Here is a 17408-nt window from a genome sequence, read left to right on the forward strand (position 1 = left end):
AAAAATTTTCGGTGGTTTTTCACAGTAAGTGACGTAATCGACAGCCATTGTTAAAACACGCCTAGTGATTGGCTTAAAGTGTGGCATGATCAATAGGTGAAAAATGGGAGGTACAATTGTTTCGTTGTCAAAATACAATACTCGGTAATCTGCAATTCATAGTAAGGGCAACAGCAAACAATTGTTTTGAGACAACAGATCTTTCACGAAGCTTTTATGTGACTGTGATATCGATCACATTTTTCTTATCAACAAAATATTATTTCAAAATGAGGTAACATAATTGACAAAGGGAAACAAGTTAATACTGAGTACTAAAATGGTCCAAGGTGAGCTCCAGTTCGGATAAATACCTGCTTGATTGGTGAAATGACGTACACAAAAAAAACGCTGGGGTTGGTCGACCTTTCCATAACAAACGGTGACGCAAGCACCTGATAGGCAATAGGCCAAAGAATCTGTCACGTGAAGCAGCAGTACCGTGGTTCCCGTTTTAGAAGCATGGGGGTTGCCCCGGAAAGGAAAGTGAAAGCATTGATTTGCTGGTTTTTTCGCATGAACAGTAAATTTTATTTTCCGTGAAATATTTTTGAGCGGCTGTTCCGCGTGCAATTTTTGATTTGTTTGTTTGTTGTGGTTTTTTTTTTTAATACCAAGCTTTTATGATGTAAAATGTTCGGATCTAGGTTTCTTAAATTATTTTATTTAGAACTTTCCGGGATTTACTTAGAAGAAAACCCCTGAGTCTGAAACACGCAGTGATGCAGGTCAGCTTAATGAAATTCTATGTCGCGGAATATTAAAAAATCGTGAAGGGTGGAAAACCAAACTTGATAAGTATTTTTTCTCAAAATTTAAAATTGCCATCAGTTTCGTTCCCAGGACTCTCACTTGGGTTCCGGGTTTTCCGCCCCAGCCAGAAGCTATGGCAAGAGAGTGTTTGATCCAATAACCAAAGATAAGAACAACTGATAAAAATTGTAAATATATATATATATATTTACTATTCAACACATTGTGACAACGTCCAAATGTGGTCATAGTGCGCTCAATATTGGTCGGGCGTAACCAACGTATTTTCTGCGATATAGGTAATTTTGTGTGTCGCGGAGAAAAATGATAGTTTTTCCAGCTTTTTTCCAATAAAAGTAGAAAATAGTGCTTTGTCATCAATGTGTTGAATGATAAAACAATTATCGTGGTCAATCTTCCGGAATATCGCCTGATTTTAGCCAACTCGGCCTACGGCCTCGTCGACTAAGGAGGACAGCTATTCTTAGGGTTATTTTCATAGAGTTATGTCGTAGAGTTAGAGTTAAGTTTCCAAAATCCTGAATTCAAGATTTTGGAACCCAACATTCGTAAAAGCTAAACTTTTGTTTACGCCTAATTAGGCCTAAGGTTAGCTTTTATGCATGTTTAGGATACTTTTTGTATTTCTGTATTTCTAAATTCACGATTTTGGAAACTTAACTCTAACTCTACGACCCCGGGGCGGGGGGGGGGGGGGTACTCCCCTATATAAGGTATATAGGTATGTGCCGCCCCAAAGGGTATGGTTTTTGAGCCGTTTTGGTCTGAAAACGGGTATAGATTTTGACAATTATGGTCTGAAATCGGGTCGGGTTTTTGGTTTATCAAGAACTTCAAATGATTTTTTTTTCATTTAAATTGACACAAAAGAGATAGATTTATGTTCAATGTTAATAGGCCTTATAATGTATAATAACGAGTCAATGTATTTTCATTCCTTTCGATTTCGTTTTTTCTACATTATTGTTCTGTTCTGTTATTCTGTTCCCGTTACATCGATTAGTATATATGCAAACTGTTTTCATGACGGGACAATTTAAAGCTTGAATTATTCTACTGAATTTTGTGCCTGATGCAATTCTTAGTGCTTTATACTTCCTAATAAAAAATATTATGCTTTAACGTAATATACTTTGTTGTGATTTCACTCGGATGCTATAATAATGTAACGATTTTATAAAGCCATGTCTGACTGACGGGTGTATATTTGCAAGTTCAGGTCTGAAAACGAGTATAAATTTTAGAGGTCAGGTCTGAAAACGGGGGTGGAAAATAGCATGTTTAGGTCTGAAATAGGGTCGGGATTTGAAGACACGGGCGGCACACCACCACCAAGAATTCCGAGGAGTACCCCCCCCCCCTCCCCCGGGTCTACGACATAACTCTATGAAAATAACTCTACTGCTAGTCAACCTCTCGGCTAAGTATCAGGCGATATTCCGCGCGATTTCGCAGGATTAAATTGTCATATATATTTATTGAATTTTCAACCTCGGATAATGCATTTCTCGTGCTCTGATTGGTCCATTCAATCTCGGTTATCAGTTCATACACCTTAGTTTGGCCTTATGTGGTAAGTGATTGAACTAAGCGTTGCCAAGTTAAAAGTTTTTTCGCCAGAAAGCGAAATTTCTCTCTGAAAAAAGCAAAAAAACAAGTTTGGATCAATTCCGACGTTTAGAAGTACGCGAAAAGTGTAAGAATTGTTTTTGTGATGAGCCTGCGTCCGTCTGGCCACAAGGTCTTACATAAAATCGCATCTTCGTCAAGTTTTTTCGATTTTGCTCGGATTTTCTCGTTTTTTTCGCTCGTATTTCGTACTTTCAAACTTTTGGAGTCAAAGGAATTTAATAAAACAATTATTCCATTCGCGCTTGTTGGATATGAGACTGGTCATAGCCAACTCGGCTATTTACCATCTCATATCCAACGCGCGCTCATGGAATAATTTTTAATTATTAAATTCTCAACCTGGGATAATGCAATTGTCGTGCTCTGATAGGTTCACTCAATCTCGGTTATCAGCTCATATACCTTGGTTTGACCTTATATGGTAAAAGATTGATCTAAGTGTTGCCAAGCTTAAAGTTTTTTCGTCGGAAAGCGAAATTTCTCTCTGAAGAAAGCAAAAAAAAAAAAATTTTCTGGACAGCTGGGTTAAATTCCCACGTTTAGAAGTACGCGAAAAGGTAAGAAATGTTGTATAAACTCTTGTTCTTAGGCCATCGTCTGAAATCCTGCGTATACAATTTCTACTCTTTCGTCAATCTCAAGATCATATTCCAAAACACACGCCGCATCAACTCCTTTTTTCCATACAAAGATCGCTTGAACCGATCTCAGAGGTCCAAGGTCGTCTATAAAGCTGTCTGCTGGAACTGCGATGAATTCTACATTGGCAAAACAAAACGAAGACTCCACCACAGAAAAACAGAACATTTCAAGGCCATAGCTAAAAGTGACCATCCATCAGCCATTGCTGATCATGTGAAAACCACTGGCCACGACATTAAATGGGATCACTTTGACATTTTAGCCTCCGGAAAAACTGACTTTCACTGCAAAATTAAAGAGACTTTGTTCATTCAAGAGCTAAAGCCCTCCCTTAATGTCAATATTAGTAGTGAGAAGTTATTGCTGTTTTAGCTATTACTTTTCATTATGTCAAGACACGTACTGCTGCAGATCATTTTTCTCAGTCTAGGTTCCAGACCCCTATTGTTTACGATATATATAAATAGTTTTTAAAAATTGTAACGGTCACTTTTGAAAATGTGTGTTGATTAGCATACGAAACGTCAAGTTCTATAAAAATGCGTTGGAATACAATGTTTATCACCGCTGTTTGTGTTATTTTCGTAAGAAATGTTTTTGTGACGAGCCTGCGTCTGTCTGACCACAAGGTGTTACACGACATCGCATCGGTTCTCATCAAGTTTTTTTGATTTCGCTCAGATTTGCTCGCTTTTTTCGCTCGTATTTCGTACTTTCTAAACTTTTGGAGTTTAAAGGAATTTAATAAAACAATTATTCCATTCGCGCTTGTTGGACATGAGACTGGTCATAGCCAACTCGGCGCTACGCGCCTCGTTGGCTATTTACCATCTCATATCCAACGTGCGCTCATGGAATAATTGTTAAATATTTATCTGTAATCTTATACCCACAATCGATTGTAGTTTTCTTATGGTTTATATTTGAATTTCAAAAAATTGTAACGGCAAATCATTAAACTCCCTGAAGAAGTCACGCCGTGCCTGACGACATATTGGAAATTGGCCTTTTATTTTGCTAGTTAGATCTTCCAAGATACGTCACTTCTACTTTGTTCAGCTGGCCCTTGCATGAAATTGCCCACAATCTAGTCAATTAGATCCAAAGCAGAAGATGGGGATTGGAATAACTGCCTGGAGACAGAGAATTGGACTGTTGACACACTCCAAGAAACCACTTACTCAAGCATCAGACCGTTGTAAAAAAATCAAAATATAAGCCACAAAGAAACTGCTCTCCGTTACCAACTTCTCTTCTTCTTCCTGTTCTCTTTCCCAACCCTGGCCCTCCCGAAATCCATATCGTGAGGAATCTATCCAGGCAACCTTTTCACACAGCCAAACGTTTGCAGTTGAAAGTTACTCGCTACGAACATCACATTTCAAATTACGACCATTTTATACCAAAGAACATTATTCCAAAGGAACTCGCTATCAAATGCAGGCCATCAATCTACAGCAATAATCAACTTTTCCACCACAATCGGGCATCACTCCTTCAAAAAAACATCACGACGAATGATTTTTTTCCTACGAAGACAATGTCAACGCAAGAGAAAATGAGGGGACAGAGACGGAGGCTCAGGGCGTTGGCCGGGATATGTCATGTCCACGAAAGTTATTTTTAGACGACCGGAAGTCTTTGTTCTAGGGGAAGTCTGTCTTCCGAGACGTCCGCATGCAGTCCTGCCTCGCTCTTAGGTTCTTAGTGAAAAGAGAAAATGACGGCGCACGTGGAAGGCTGATGAATATTTATTTTCTTTCAAGCATCGGACGGAGGTAGGCCAGCATGCGGACGTCTCGAAAGACTTCTGCTCGTCTAAAAATAACTTTCGTGGACATGACATATCCCAAGGGCTGGACCGGGAGTCTCCCTCTCTGTCCCCTCATTTTCTCTTGGTCAACGGCATTATAAAACACTGAAAAACTAGCTCAGCAACTGTCTCAGTGACTTAAAATCTACACTTATGCTCTCATGCAACTTTTTAATTTATCAAAAACTTCCTTATAGCCATTGAGGATGGCATTAAAAGAACATTTCTATCTACAAGAAATAGTGAGATGGCCTCTGACAGGTAAGTAAACGTCTTCTCGAACTCCACGGCGCAACTCGCGCGAACACTAACATTCAATCTTCTGCCTCACGGCGGCATACATGTCACAACCACTAACAATATAAATCCAGCAACTCGCACGACAACATCAATCCTACGCCCACTCAAAAACACCAACGTAGACGTAACCAGAACAAACAATGCGAACTATAGTGGAGACACAACAACCATAACATCCAACTAGACATCAACTCCTTGCTCGAGGTCTCAGTTTCTGTCCTACTCCACGCAACATAAATTGGACAGAAATCAAGGCCGATTTAAAAGACTTCGCACGACACATGCGTTTACTTGAATTTTTTCATGGCTTTCCCCATCAATTTACCACCAATCCATTCCATATAAAAAGATCTTGGACTCCTCCTCAGGGGCAGATATAGGGGAAGGTTGCAGGGGGTGCAGGAAGTGCGCAATCTACGTTCTAACGAACTTATGCAATGCCTCAACAAACGTGGCTACAACCTCTTTTTCTTCAAACAAGAAATGTCCCATATTTGGTCTAGAAGTCAACCTTTTCCAGAGTAGATTTATTTACAGAACGCCTCCCTTGGGAGATTAAGCACGCTCACTGTTATAAAAGCCAATCAAAACAAAGATATCTCAGCGTCAAGGGAAATAAGATACTCTTCACGAAAAAACCTTTTCTCAAAAATAAATTTACTCGAGAAAGGGTTGACTCAAAGAATTAGTGGAGGTAGAGGCTCCACTTGATGAGCTCCAGCTGCCACTACTCATTGTGAAAGTGTACGAAAGGAAAATCGGGAAAACAGTAGTTGACATCTGATTCAGATGGCCAAGCCTTTTACTTTGGCTCAAAACTACATAGCACTGAGGTCGCACAAACGAGGGGCAGGCGTTCCATGGAAGATCGGCGCGAAGGTCGGACTACGAGAAAGGTGAGCGTTCCTAATCACACGCCCTTTCCGCGCACCGATTTGGTTGAGCACCGGGCTGCCATGCGGGAAGCCGTGACTTCGATTCCGGCCGGACCAACACTCAGGGTCTCCTAATAGAGAGCCTTAGATTCTAGGACGAGAACGACTACGAGAACGACATTTTCTCATAGAACAACAGTGACCGTGCGCAAACCAGCGTCATTTTGGCGGGAAAAACGTGATACCGTCGTCATTTTAGTGCGAGGTTTTGCAAGAATGCAAGGCATTTTTCGATCAGCAAAAAGGTTACGTTTCCAGCGATAAGATTGACTGAGCAACCGACACTGCTAACAAAGAGTAAGATTAATCGTCCGGGTTATGAATCTTCTAAATATTTTCGCCAAAAACGGGCAGTCAAATCTCGTACTCGTTCTCGTATCTAAAGGTCCCTAATAACGGATCTGTCGATCTCCACTGTCAATAAAACCCAGTCAGTGGCCGCTCATTTACACAAAGCTATTTAGTTTTCGGGTGTCAAGTGGGAAACCAACAACAAAGGGGAGATGAGAGGTAGGGTAGGATAGGGTGGAAATGAGCAGTTGCTGAAATTAACAAAGCGCCTTTCAAGTCTAGAGCAAATCGTGGTAATGGATCCCTGAAAAAAACAGTGTTTCCGCAAAAGGGATAAATTTACTCAGCTCACTTTCTTAAGTATTTTCCTCTTGGTCATCTTTGCTTTTTTTCTTTTTAGTGAAGACTCTTTTGTTTTGCTCTAAATAACTGGTCATATAAAGTTATGTATACAATTCGTCTAGAGGGCACGGAACCACAATTCCGCTGAAGTAAACATTTAGGGACATTTTTTTCCGTTGGGCGGACTTCACCCAATTTTTGCACGTGTGAAAACACAAGGTTAGCTTTCGATTATCCACATTAAGCTAGGGACGCTTTCCATTTGACAGAACTGACCGATCAGACCGGCCATTTGAAAGGACTAACGCCTTCAAATTAACACATTTCGAGGATGACGATGTATACTCCTGTAGAAGAATGCGAGGGATTATCACGCAAGTGTTCCTTCAAATTTTTGCATTTCTTTGCGAAGTGACGGGTCTGGCCCGCCAATTTTGTCTAAAGGAAAGCGCCCTGAGACTATAAAAAGGGAAAACACAATATTGAAATCTAAAAACCATAAGAAGCGGTTCACAAGGAATTTTAGCTTTAGTAAGAGGAAGGGTAGGTGTGCGAAATTTGACTGTCTGAGTGTCTTATCCAATCTTTTGTAATTGACCTCAGAGGGGAGTGGCTTTCCTTTGCGATCACAATTTGATAGGGAGAGGGATGCCGAGCGATGTGGCATTGGAATAGTTGATACTCAAATTTATATTCATCAGAAGGACGCCTGGAATGACAAATTCCCCAATCGATTTCCTTTCCACTCATCACCACACTAAAAAAGAAAAAAACACTCAAGAGTTGCCAGGAGAGAGTAATTACACGAAGGGCTGAGATAAGTAAAAACATGACATTGATTCAATATAAGTGATAAGATAAGTATTCAAATAGCCCAATATCTGTTATTTTCGCGACATGTGTCAAGGAAGGGATTAAGGTATTGTTCTACCAACAGCGAAAAAAACACCGATCTTTCATTGTTGTTCAGACTTCCACTTCCTCGTTCTTTGACAAAGCGTCAACCGGAGACATGACTGTTATATATTAAACGCACTCTGAGCAAAACCTGCCATGTGTGTTTTACTACATTCACGCCGTGAAAGTTAATCCAAATGGCTAAATTCCTGGGATTAACAGTGTGCTATTTCAGTGGATTAAAAACGTCGTCGGCTCTTGGTAATTTGAACCCGTGCTTGAAATGGCGCCTCCTTTGGGACTGTTCGTTATTTATTGCTAGTGGGGAAGGGAGAATTCCGTGATTTTTAACCAACTAGGGCAGATTACAGATGTACCCCTCCCCGAAAGTGCGTATATCCAAAAATTACCTCCCCCCAAGTTTATGCCACTGGCCCAAAATTTTACCTGATTGCTGAGCGTTGCGTTACATATTACATCATTTTCATTGTCAATACTCTTGTTGACAACGGCTTTCGACCAGTGAGCGCGCGAGAATCTTTGCAGTTATTGTAAAGACCAAAATCAAGTTCAGTGCTCGTTATCCTTGGAATAAAAAGCACCACAATATTGAAGTACGTAAGATAAAAGTACTTCAATATATAGCAATATCACCAACGGGTATTTAGTAGTATCAAATTGCATGCTCAAAGAGATTAACAAGTTACATATTGTGACTTTTAAGTAACGCTACATTAGGTCACGCTTTCTTGGATTCGAAACTGAGACCGGGTATATTGGTACTTTTAGGACACAGTGGTCACAAAACAAAGCTCAATTTAATATACCTGCAAAACGGCAACAAAAGAGTTGAAAAAACGGATTCTCAAAATTTTCCCCCTATATTCTACTGTATTAAAAAAACACCCCTCCCCATTTCCCTTTGTTTTGAAAATTTTACCCCCTCACTCTAAACAACCCCTCCCCTTCTTAGCCATAAATAATGAACAGTCCCTTAAGAACCACAAAACTCCAAGACCGCAGCCAAATATCATTAGAAAGCTCGTCTTCTGGAGAATATAAACAATTCTTGGAAGGTTTCTTAAGATAATTATCGAGTGATCCGGTCAGCTGATTTTATGTCGACAAGCGATCGCCTCAAGTAAACCCAAACCCAGGGAAGGCTGCGCCCTTCTAACGTTAGGGACGCGACGTTTCTGAGCCACGAAAATGAACATTTTGCATGCCAGGACAGTAGTGTCTGCAAGATTTTAAACCTAATTATCTCTAATGGAGGAAAGATACTTAGCAATATAAAGGCAGTAGTGACAAGACAAGTTAAAATGGAAAACAGCTCACTTCCGGTTGCCGTTCGCGGCTCAAAAACGTCGCGTGCTTAAACTCCCTATTGCGAAGAGTGAGGTGCTGGATTGTGGAAAAGTAATTCAGTTTTTAAAGGAACGAGGAATGCTACAATGTGCAACTGAGATGCAAGGTGGTTTTCTGCAATCCCGCCGCACCTTAGTGCGGACGGCTGACTGAAATCTCCAATCTGCTAATTTCAACTGTAACCTAGAAGTTCCCTTTCAAGAAAAAAAAAACGTTCTCTCGAATCTTACTTTATTTGTACCATTATCACAAAAAAAAGCTTCAACTTCCATGAGGTGAAATAACTCACTGCTTATACTCAAGAAAGTCTAACAATAAATTAACTCATTGCAAACCTCTGTACAAACTTTCAGTGGACTAATTTACAGGTGTTGCGGCAATGAGAAGGACAAAAATTACAGTGAACTAACTTGTGCGAGCTTTTGGCGAATGAGAATCTCTCGCAATGCAAACACATTAATACTCGACAAACTCTAAATCAAGCGTATGATAATATTGTTTTTCCTTTGTGGTTCTTATCGCAAAAGCAACTTCCTTATGGGCAGGCAAATAAGATCACCGAAAATCGGTTACTAACTTCATTTAGATACGGTTTTTTTTTTCATCCTTGGTTTACACCAAGTGGAGAAACGGATTGCACATCGGACGCTTTGGCCTGATCGGAATTCCTGGGGCTTTGGGATTCACCAGGGTGCTCGGAAGTTGATGCATCTTTGACTTCTTTCTCTGGTCGTCCAGAGAGCTTAGCTTTGTTTGGAGGCATACCTGGCATTCGAGGAGGGCCTCGGGGCCTGTTTGGCTTACTCCTTGAATGCATATGCAGAGGCTGAATGCGAACAACGCCACTGCCAGTGCTTCCGCTGCCGACACTCTTGGCAACAGCGATTTTACCATCCTGTTTTGAGTTTTTGTCTTTGTTGCTTTCATCTGGCTTTGAGTCTACTTTGGTTGTCTTTGACGTCTTGTTTGCTTGTTCGGAACTTGGTTTTTTGTTTCTTGAGGTTACTTCATCTTTCTTGTCCTGTAGTTTGTTGGTTTCTCTTAGTGCTGGAGCTTTAACGTTTGCCTTGTCTCCTTGTAAGCTTGTCACAGCTTTAAGTTGTTGCTCATCTGAAATGTTCTGTTGAGGGACACGATGTTGCTGCTGATGTCCCTGTTGGGCAAAGAACATTCTGGTCTGCTCCATCATCTTGTGGTGTTGCTCATATTTGAAGGCTGCTGCCATAGGATCCTGGGGTGGTAACGCTCCTTGTAGCACCTGCGGTCTGCTTGACGGGGCTTGCTGCTTTGCAGGGATCATTTGAGGTGGCGCTGACTGTGGGCGTGGTCCACGTGGAGCCTGCATGTGATGCATTCCATGCATCAAGGATGCTGCCATAGGACGCTGGATTGGTGCAGGAAAGCGCTGTGCATTGGGACTAGGTTGGGGTCCTCCCAAGCCAATTGCACCAAGGCCTGGTGCCCTTACAAGTTGCCTTGGGATAGTTGCTGCCAAGACAGCTGGATTTGGTAAAATGGCGGCTGTAGCGCCTGGTAACGAATTCACAGTTTGCTGTTGTTGCTGGCCTTGAGGTCTGATTTGAAGAGCGTGCTGAATACCCACTGCTTGTTGTTGAAAGGGAGTGAACTGCTGAGGTTGCACTCCTTGAGGTTGCTGCTGAACCTGAAACTGACTTATTGCAGGGTGCTTTGGAAACGTTCCTACGGCACCAGGAAATGGAACACCTGGGTCAACGGGTGAAACAGACACTGGTCTACCAGACAAAATGGATGTGGATACTGGAGGGCTTTGTGATGGGCCACCAGCGTCAGGTGGACTCGGCCGGATAGCCATCATGTTGGGATTTCGTGTAAATGCTGACGACACCAAAGGGCCTATGGGTGCACTCCCGGATGAGCCAGTTCCCGGGGTGGATCTCTTTGGAGGTTCAAAAGGCTTAGCATTCACATGCTTCACTAGTTCGGACTGTCTGTTGAAAGCTGTTTGTTCAGGCGATTTTTGATTAATTTGCATATCTTGTGAGACATCGTACGCAGCTTGTTTCTGATGGAAAGAGTAAGTTCCTTGAAAAGGTTGATGCCCTGGGGGAGGAGTTGGAAAGCCTCCTTGCCGAGGTACATTGTCACCAACAAGTCCTGGTTGGCCTCCCAAAAGATGCCTCTGTGCAGCCGGTGGGTGTTGCGTTAGGTTAAACAAAGGGGTTCCTCCGCTTAATGATTTGGGGTCAAATGGCACGTACATAGTTTGTCCTCCTTGTGGGTTTACATTTTGTGGGAAGACAGCCCCACTTGCAGTCTTAGCCTGCTGCTGAGTATGTATGCCTATTAATGATGCAGTCTGAGTCGTTGGTGTGGAAGTTGCATAGGACTGAGTGGTGGTTGAAGGTAACAGAGCAATAGACACAAATGGTTGAGCGCCTTGGAAAGTTCCCGCCGAGTAAACCCCACTAGCCAAGAAGGACGACTGGTAGATATCTTGCGCAGCTTGGGAAAGCGGCGAGGAGGACGCACGTGTCTGGTTTACTTCCTGTACATGAGTAATTGGAAAAGTGGGTGTCACCTGTTGGTTTGCTTCTTGAAGCTGCTGAATTTGCGGTTGCCTTAGAAAAGGCTGTCTCTGCTGTAAATCCATTAACTGGCTGACAAATGGAAATGCATATCGTTGCGGCATAGCTTGATGCGCCAACAGCTGTTCCTGTGTCAAAAGAGGCTGAGTTAAGGGGACTGTATTCAACTCATTTGGACGACTCTCCTCAGGGGTTTGCGCCACAACAGGATTCGACTGCTGGGGTTTAACAGAGGGCTGCTGTTGCTGCTGGGGTTTTACTTTACAGACATTCTGCTGTTCCCCTGTTCCTGGTTTCTTGTTAAAGTTCATACCATCAGTGGACTTAGAGTCAGGCTTGCTGGCGTTGACATCTATATCAGCTTGTGGTTTTGACACGACTACTTGATCATCACTTAATCTTAGATCGGGGGACTCTACAACCGGCATACCCACAATTGACGAGCTGACACTTGGAGTGCGTAGAGTCTCCTCCCACGCAGTTACTGGATTACCTGGTCGTCTGATTTCCAGCCCATTTTCCCATAGTTTCCTTGATGCTTCCATCTTCATTGACATTTCAAAGATTGCTGGTGACACGGGAGAGGGTTCCCTGACTGGTCGTTCAGCGGTAGACCTTTCATGAATGTCTACTGTGAGAGAGCTTGCAGTGAACAAGTTATCACCGTCGCTGTTTCTCTCACTGGAATCCACGTTTAAATCTGGTTCAGAGTCTTTTCGGCTTGATTCACTTTCGGAGTCATCTTTACCTTCTTGCCCCTTTTGAAAGAAAAGACAACAGATATCAGCGAGAACCCGTCTTTCTAGAATCTCATTCCTCAAGAAACGAAGTCATTTTGTTCACATTACAAGACGTGATGATTAGCATTGTAACGTGTTATTTCTTATTACTCATTTACTGCCAAATTGTGGAAGCACTCAACCTATGCCACCAGAAATAGCTTCAAGTAGGAGACGACCCCAGCACAAAAGAATGGAAAATAACCTACTTTAACCGGTACAAGTCTTACTGAAGCAACCATGACTAACCATCGACTGTAAAGCGAAAACTGTCCATCAACACTTCAAAACTACCAGTTGTCAACCAGGCCCCAGTTGTTCAAACGATGGATAGCGCTATCCACTGGATAAATCACTATCCAGTGGATAAGTCAGCGAAACCAACTGCGCTGTCCAATGGTTAGTGATTTATCCAGTGGATGGTGTTATCCACCTTTTAAACAACTGGAACCTGGGGGCCGAAACTTTACGGGCCATTTTCGGGTGTCACAATTCCTTTTGTAACTCAAGAACGGAGAGCATTTAATTCGGCAAACTTCACAGTTAATTTTTTTTTTGGTACCTTGAAAGCATGTTCAAAGATCGGCTTCCCAAAACAAGCGGTTGGCAATTTCACAGATGGATTTTTGGGCCCGAAAAGTTTTCGGGACTTTCGAGAAACGGGCCCCTGGCCCATAACGATAGTCAATGTTAAGCGGCCACTGGTTTTCCGACACTATTACTATTGAAAGCCTCCTTTTAGTTTACGCCATCTCCGCTGGGACTCTAATGATTACTGGGTTGCCATATGGCAATCCAGTCGGAAAATGGGTCAAATTTATCCGTTCTACTCCTTTTTTCCCGTGTCGGGAAAATGAAAACCTGTCAATCCCAAGCTGAGTATTGTTTTTGTGCCTAGAGTATCCTGCGCGTACATTTGGCAGATTTAGGAGGTATAGTTGAAATGCGTAGATTTTATCAGGTGGACACAGCACAATCAATGGCGACGAAGCAGATCTAACGCAAGTGGTGTTTTATTGGATCTTTGAACAAAATATACCCTTTTTGAAGCTCAATAATGGAACGTCAATTCAATAAACAACACAAGGTGTGAAAAATGATTATCTGGAATTATTCTCGGTTTTCACATGACGTCACGACCGCCATGTTGGTGCCCCTAAACAAAGAAAAGGCGGCCATGTTGGTGCCCCGACCAAATCCTCCGGCAAATTAAACTCAATTATTATTATGCAAACGCTTCCTTTTGTTTTCGTTGAAAAACATGGCTGTTGATCACGTAAGTGAAAACCAGCAATTGAACTGAGTTCATTACCACAGCTTAAAAAAACTAAAGACTTGACAATGGGACAGAACATTACAAAATAATTAAACGTGTGAACCTGTGAGTGAAAGGGCCTCTGCTGGCCCGACGTCTGGGTGACCACTCAAATCGTCTTAAATCTTAATGACCCCCCACTTGAAAAAAATAACTGGAACGCTGCAGTTCAATACCACCCAATTCAGTGATTCGTCAGGAGCGCTTTCGTTTCTTTAAATGTACGTAGAATCGATTTCCACTTTACACTCCAAAGATAATAATTCCGCTCGTACTTTAAAAGAAAAACCTCTTTGACCGTCAAAAAGATTTTTAATCGTATTTTGTACCGTGCTCAAAGTACACACGAACTCATCGTAAAATCTTTCACGGTGGTTCTCACGATGTTGATTTGGAGAAATAAAAATAAAAGCCAATGAAAACTCGTTGTTTCAATGATGTAATGATCGATGGGTAATAACCAATCAAATCATTTTCCATACATTCCAAGAAAAAACACGATTATCAACGGTAAATCACAGACGCTCCTCTCCGAGTTTTCTTTTTTTTTTTTCGGAGAGCGGGCGGCTGTACACAGGCTAAGGACAACGTTGTCGCAATCGATGCTGAATTGACCGGGACAGTGCTTTCGCTTCGCACGGGTTCACATTTAGTTATGCATAATTTAATCGAAAGATTTGAATGATTATCTTCTCGAAAAAGGGTGTTTTGTGCACAGTCAAGGCCAAAAATACAGACATAAAACACGAAATAAGAGATATTGTGAGATATTGTTCTTGCCACTCGAACATAAAATTCATATCTTCTCGCCACCGTGTAATATCCTCTATGTACCCTGACCAAATGTACCCTTAGGTGATATGCTTAACAGGTGTAGGACACCCACCTCACTTTCCTTCAAAGCATCCTTTTCGTCGCTTCCCTCATCTGAAGCTGTAGCGCGAGCTGAGACATCATGATCCTTAGACTCTAGAACATCTTGTGTACTCTTCAAACCGTCTGGTATTTCATCTTCAGCTGCAGAGGGCGGCTGCTGAGTGCTAGATTGAGTCTGATTCTTTCTCTTTGGATTGTTATCCTGAAGAAACAAAAAGACTTACAGGTCATTTTTAAGAGTCTGCAGACGCGTTGTGTAACGTGAAAGGTTCAATGGCCACCCTGTTCGGAGTAAAGCTTGAAGAACCCAAACAACGTTACCTGCAACAAGATCAACATTAAGCGAAGCTATGATCCCCGCAGTTATGAATGCAAGTTTAGCAATTGCGTTGAGAGGCCTGAAGAATTCAGGACTTCAGCGGGGTTTGAACCCGTGAACTCGCGACACCGGTGCGACACTCTAACCAACTGAGCTATGAAGCCAATGACGTTGAGAGCTGGTCATTTATGGGTTCTATTGTTCCCGTGATGAATGAGTCAATGATGAAATGATATATATGAAATGAACCATATATTGAACTGCGGATATGAAATCAAGTGAAGCTATGATCCGGGAAGATATGAACGCAATTGCGTAAAGAAGGGCAGAGAACCCCGTTGAAGTTCTGAAATTTTCAGGCTTCTCCACGCAATCGCTAAAATTGCGTTCATAAATGCGAGAATCATAGCTTCACTCGATTTCAAATCCGCAGTTTAATATATGATTCATTTCATATATCACCATTTCACCAAAGATCAACATTCTAAGAAACTTTGAAACCTTGCACTTTTCCACTTTATTTTCAAGTGGCCAAATGACAACCATTACAAGAAACCGATCGTTCTTACTTGGGGAAACCTAAGCAGAGGTAAAAGGAAGAAGCATGTTAATTAACCCAATCACTGACTTTCTTGATCTGATGAAGATGGCGCAGTGGTGAGAGCACTCGTCTCCCACCAATGTGGCCCGGGTTCGATTCCCAGACTCGGCGTCATATGTGGGCAGAGTTTGTTGGTTCTCTACTCTGCACCGAGAGGTTTTCTCCGGGTACTCCGGTTTCCCCTCTCCTCAAAAACCAACATTTGACTTGATTTGTGTTAATTGTTAATTTCAATTTACAGTGTCCCCAAATAGTGATTCAGCGCTAGAACGACTCGACACTTAAATAAAGTTCCTTTATAACATTTCATACCGCTGAAGCTTTAGCTTGCTGGTTTTGAGGTCCAAGGTTTTCACGGCTGCTTTTTCTAGCCTTGCCGCCTGCATAGGTTTCCTTCTTGGTTTCTTCACTATTTGCAGCAGCAACTTTGCGCTTGCTAATTCGATCAAATCTTGGTGGTTTTTCTCGCTGGGGCTTCGATTGGGTTCTTTTCTCGGATGCATCTTTCGAAACCTCAGAAGTTTGATCAGCAATTACAACTTTTGGCTTGGTAGAATTAACAGTCTGAGATGGCTCTTCCCTCTCGTCAGGTTCTTCAGGTGGTGCAAGTAGAGCAATCTCTTTAGTCATTGCAATGTAGTCTTCCTCTACACTAGCATCTTCGATCAACGATGGCGGAACAGCGGGCATTACTGTTCCCTGGAAGTAACAAATAAACAAAAGCCTTAATTAAGCGATGACTATGATACTAATGATGTTGGGATCATTTTACTTTATCCAATGTTACACTGTTTCCTAAGAACAAATTCTCGAACATTTTAAAAATAATTGAATGAAAATAGATTCCGCATTCCAGCACTACAAGCTACGTTTATCACTTAGGGTGATTCCTTAGTAATAAAATTCGCCGTAAGATTTTAAACTTTTCTCGATTGCTCCCTACGTTATGGGGACTCGAAATATGCAATAAAGAATAGGTCACCAAGCTCGTTCAAGGTATGGTAGATATAACTTGCTCAAGTTACTCATTTTATCATTGCGACTTCATCTATAGACCTTTTTGGCTTGTACATTTTGTTTTCCCAATACAGATCATGTGATAATACTCAGGAGGTTTGGTCTTTTGTTTTGTTCATTAAAATGAGGGCAATAATATGCCTGCATGCACTCTTTTTCATGAGCAAAACAAAGGACCAAACCTACTGAGTATTATCACATGATCTGTATTGGGAAAACAAAATGTACAAGCCAAAAAGGTCTATTAAGGACAAGTTTGTTCCATCGGTTCACGCTACGTTTCGCAGAACAGGAAGCACTGCTTTGACGTAATTGTTGAAGAAACAAACAGGTGTATTGTATTGCTCAAAAGAAATAATTTAATGTTTGTTTTATGGTACAGACACAAGTGTTGAAAAGTCACCGATAACAAATATTCCTTGGGTGCGTGATCTCAAGGAGACAATTTTGTGTTCACGAGTGATGACGCCGAATACTCTTTTCCGTTAACTTCTTTTTTCCTGACGTAATTTAAGGGCAAGACTATTACTCGACTTTCTTTACCGAGAGTCTAAAAAGTTTTCGGTTTTGATCTTAACTGCTGTGCTCTTAAAACGGCCATTCTTCTTTCTAGCGAGCTTTCCTGCACGAGAGGTCGCCATTTTGAAATGTTTTTAGCCACGTTTGATATATCAATATTCACATATGGCTACGAGGCTTTATGGTTGCATTTAAATATTGTTTTGTTTAGATATCTCCCTTGAGAATGGCGAGGCAACGAAAACAGAACTGGTTGAGACCTTTTTGCAGATACGGCGGCCATTTTGATTTTTATTGTTTCGAAAGACACTATGGGATGCTCAGGGAGCAAATTAACATGTATTTGCCCCCTGGGCATCCCATAATAGCTATTTGAAACAAT

General features: G+C 41.7%; 1 protein-coding gene across 1 annotated transcript in view; it reads right to left on the reverse strand.

The window, feature by feature from the left end:
- Positions 1-9247: 9247 nt before the first annotated feature.
- LOC137992936 (protein PRRC2C-like) overlaps positions 9248-17408 on the reverse strand; it is a 30467-nt gene continuing 22306 nt past the window's right edge. The window contains exons 10-12 of the mRNA XM_068838525.1: positions 15803-16189; positions 14581-14772; positions 9248-12358 (exon numbers count right to left, since the gene is read on the reverse strand). Coding sequence (XP_068694626.1) covers positions 9635-12358; positions 14581-14772; positions 15803-16189 — 3303 coding nt within the window. The 3' untranslated portion in view covers positions 9248-9634. The remainder of the gene's footprint in view (positions 12359-14580; positions 14773-15802; positions 16190-17408) is intronic.

Source organism: Montipora foliosa, chromosome 2 (assembly GCF_036669935.1).
Source record: "Montipora foliosa isolate CH-2021 chromosome 2, ASM3666993v2, whole genome shotgun sequence".
In the NCBI taxonomy this organism is placed as follows: domain Eukaryota; kingdom Metazoa; phylum Cnidaria; class Anthozoa; order Scleractinia; family Acroporidae; genus Montipora; species Montipora foliosa.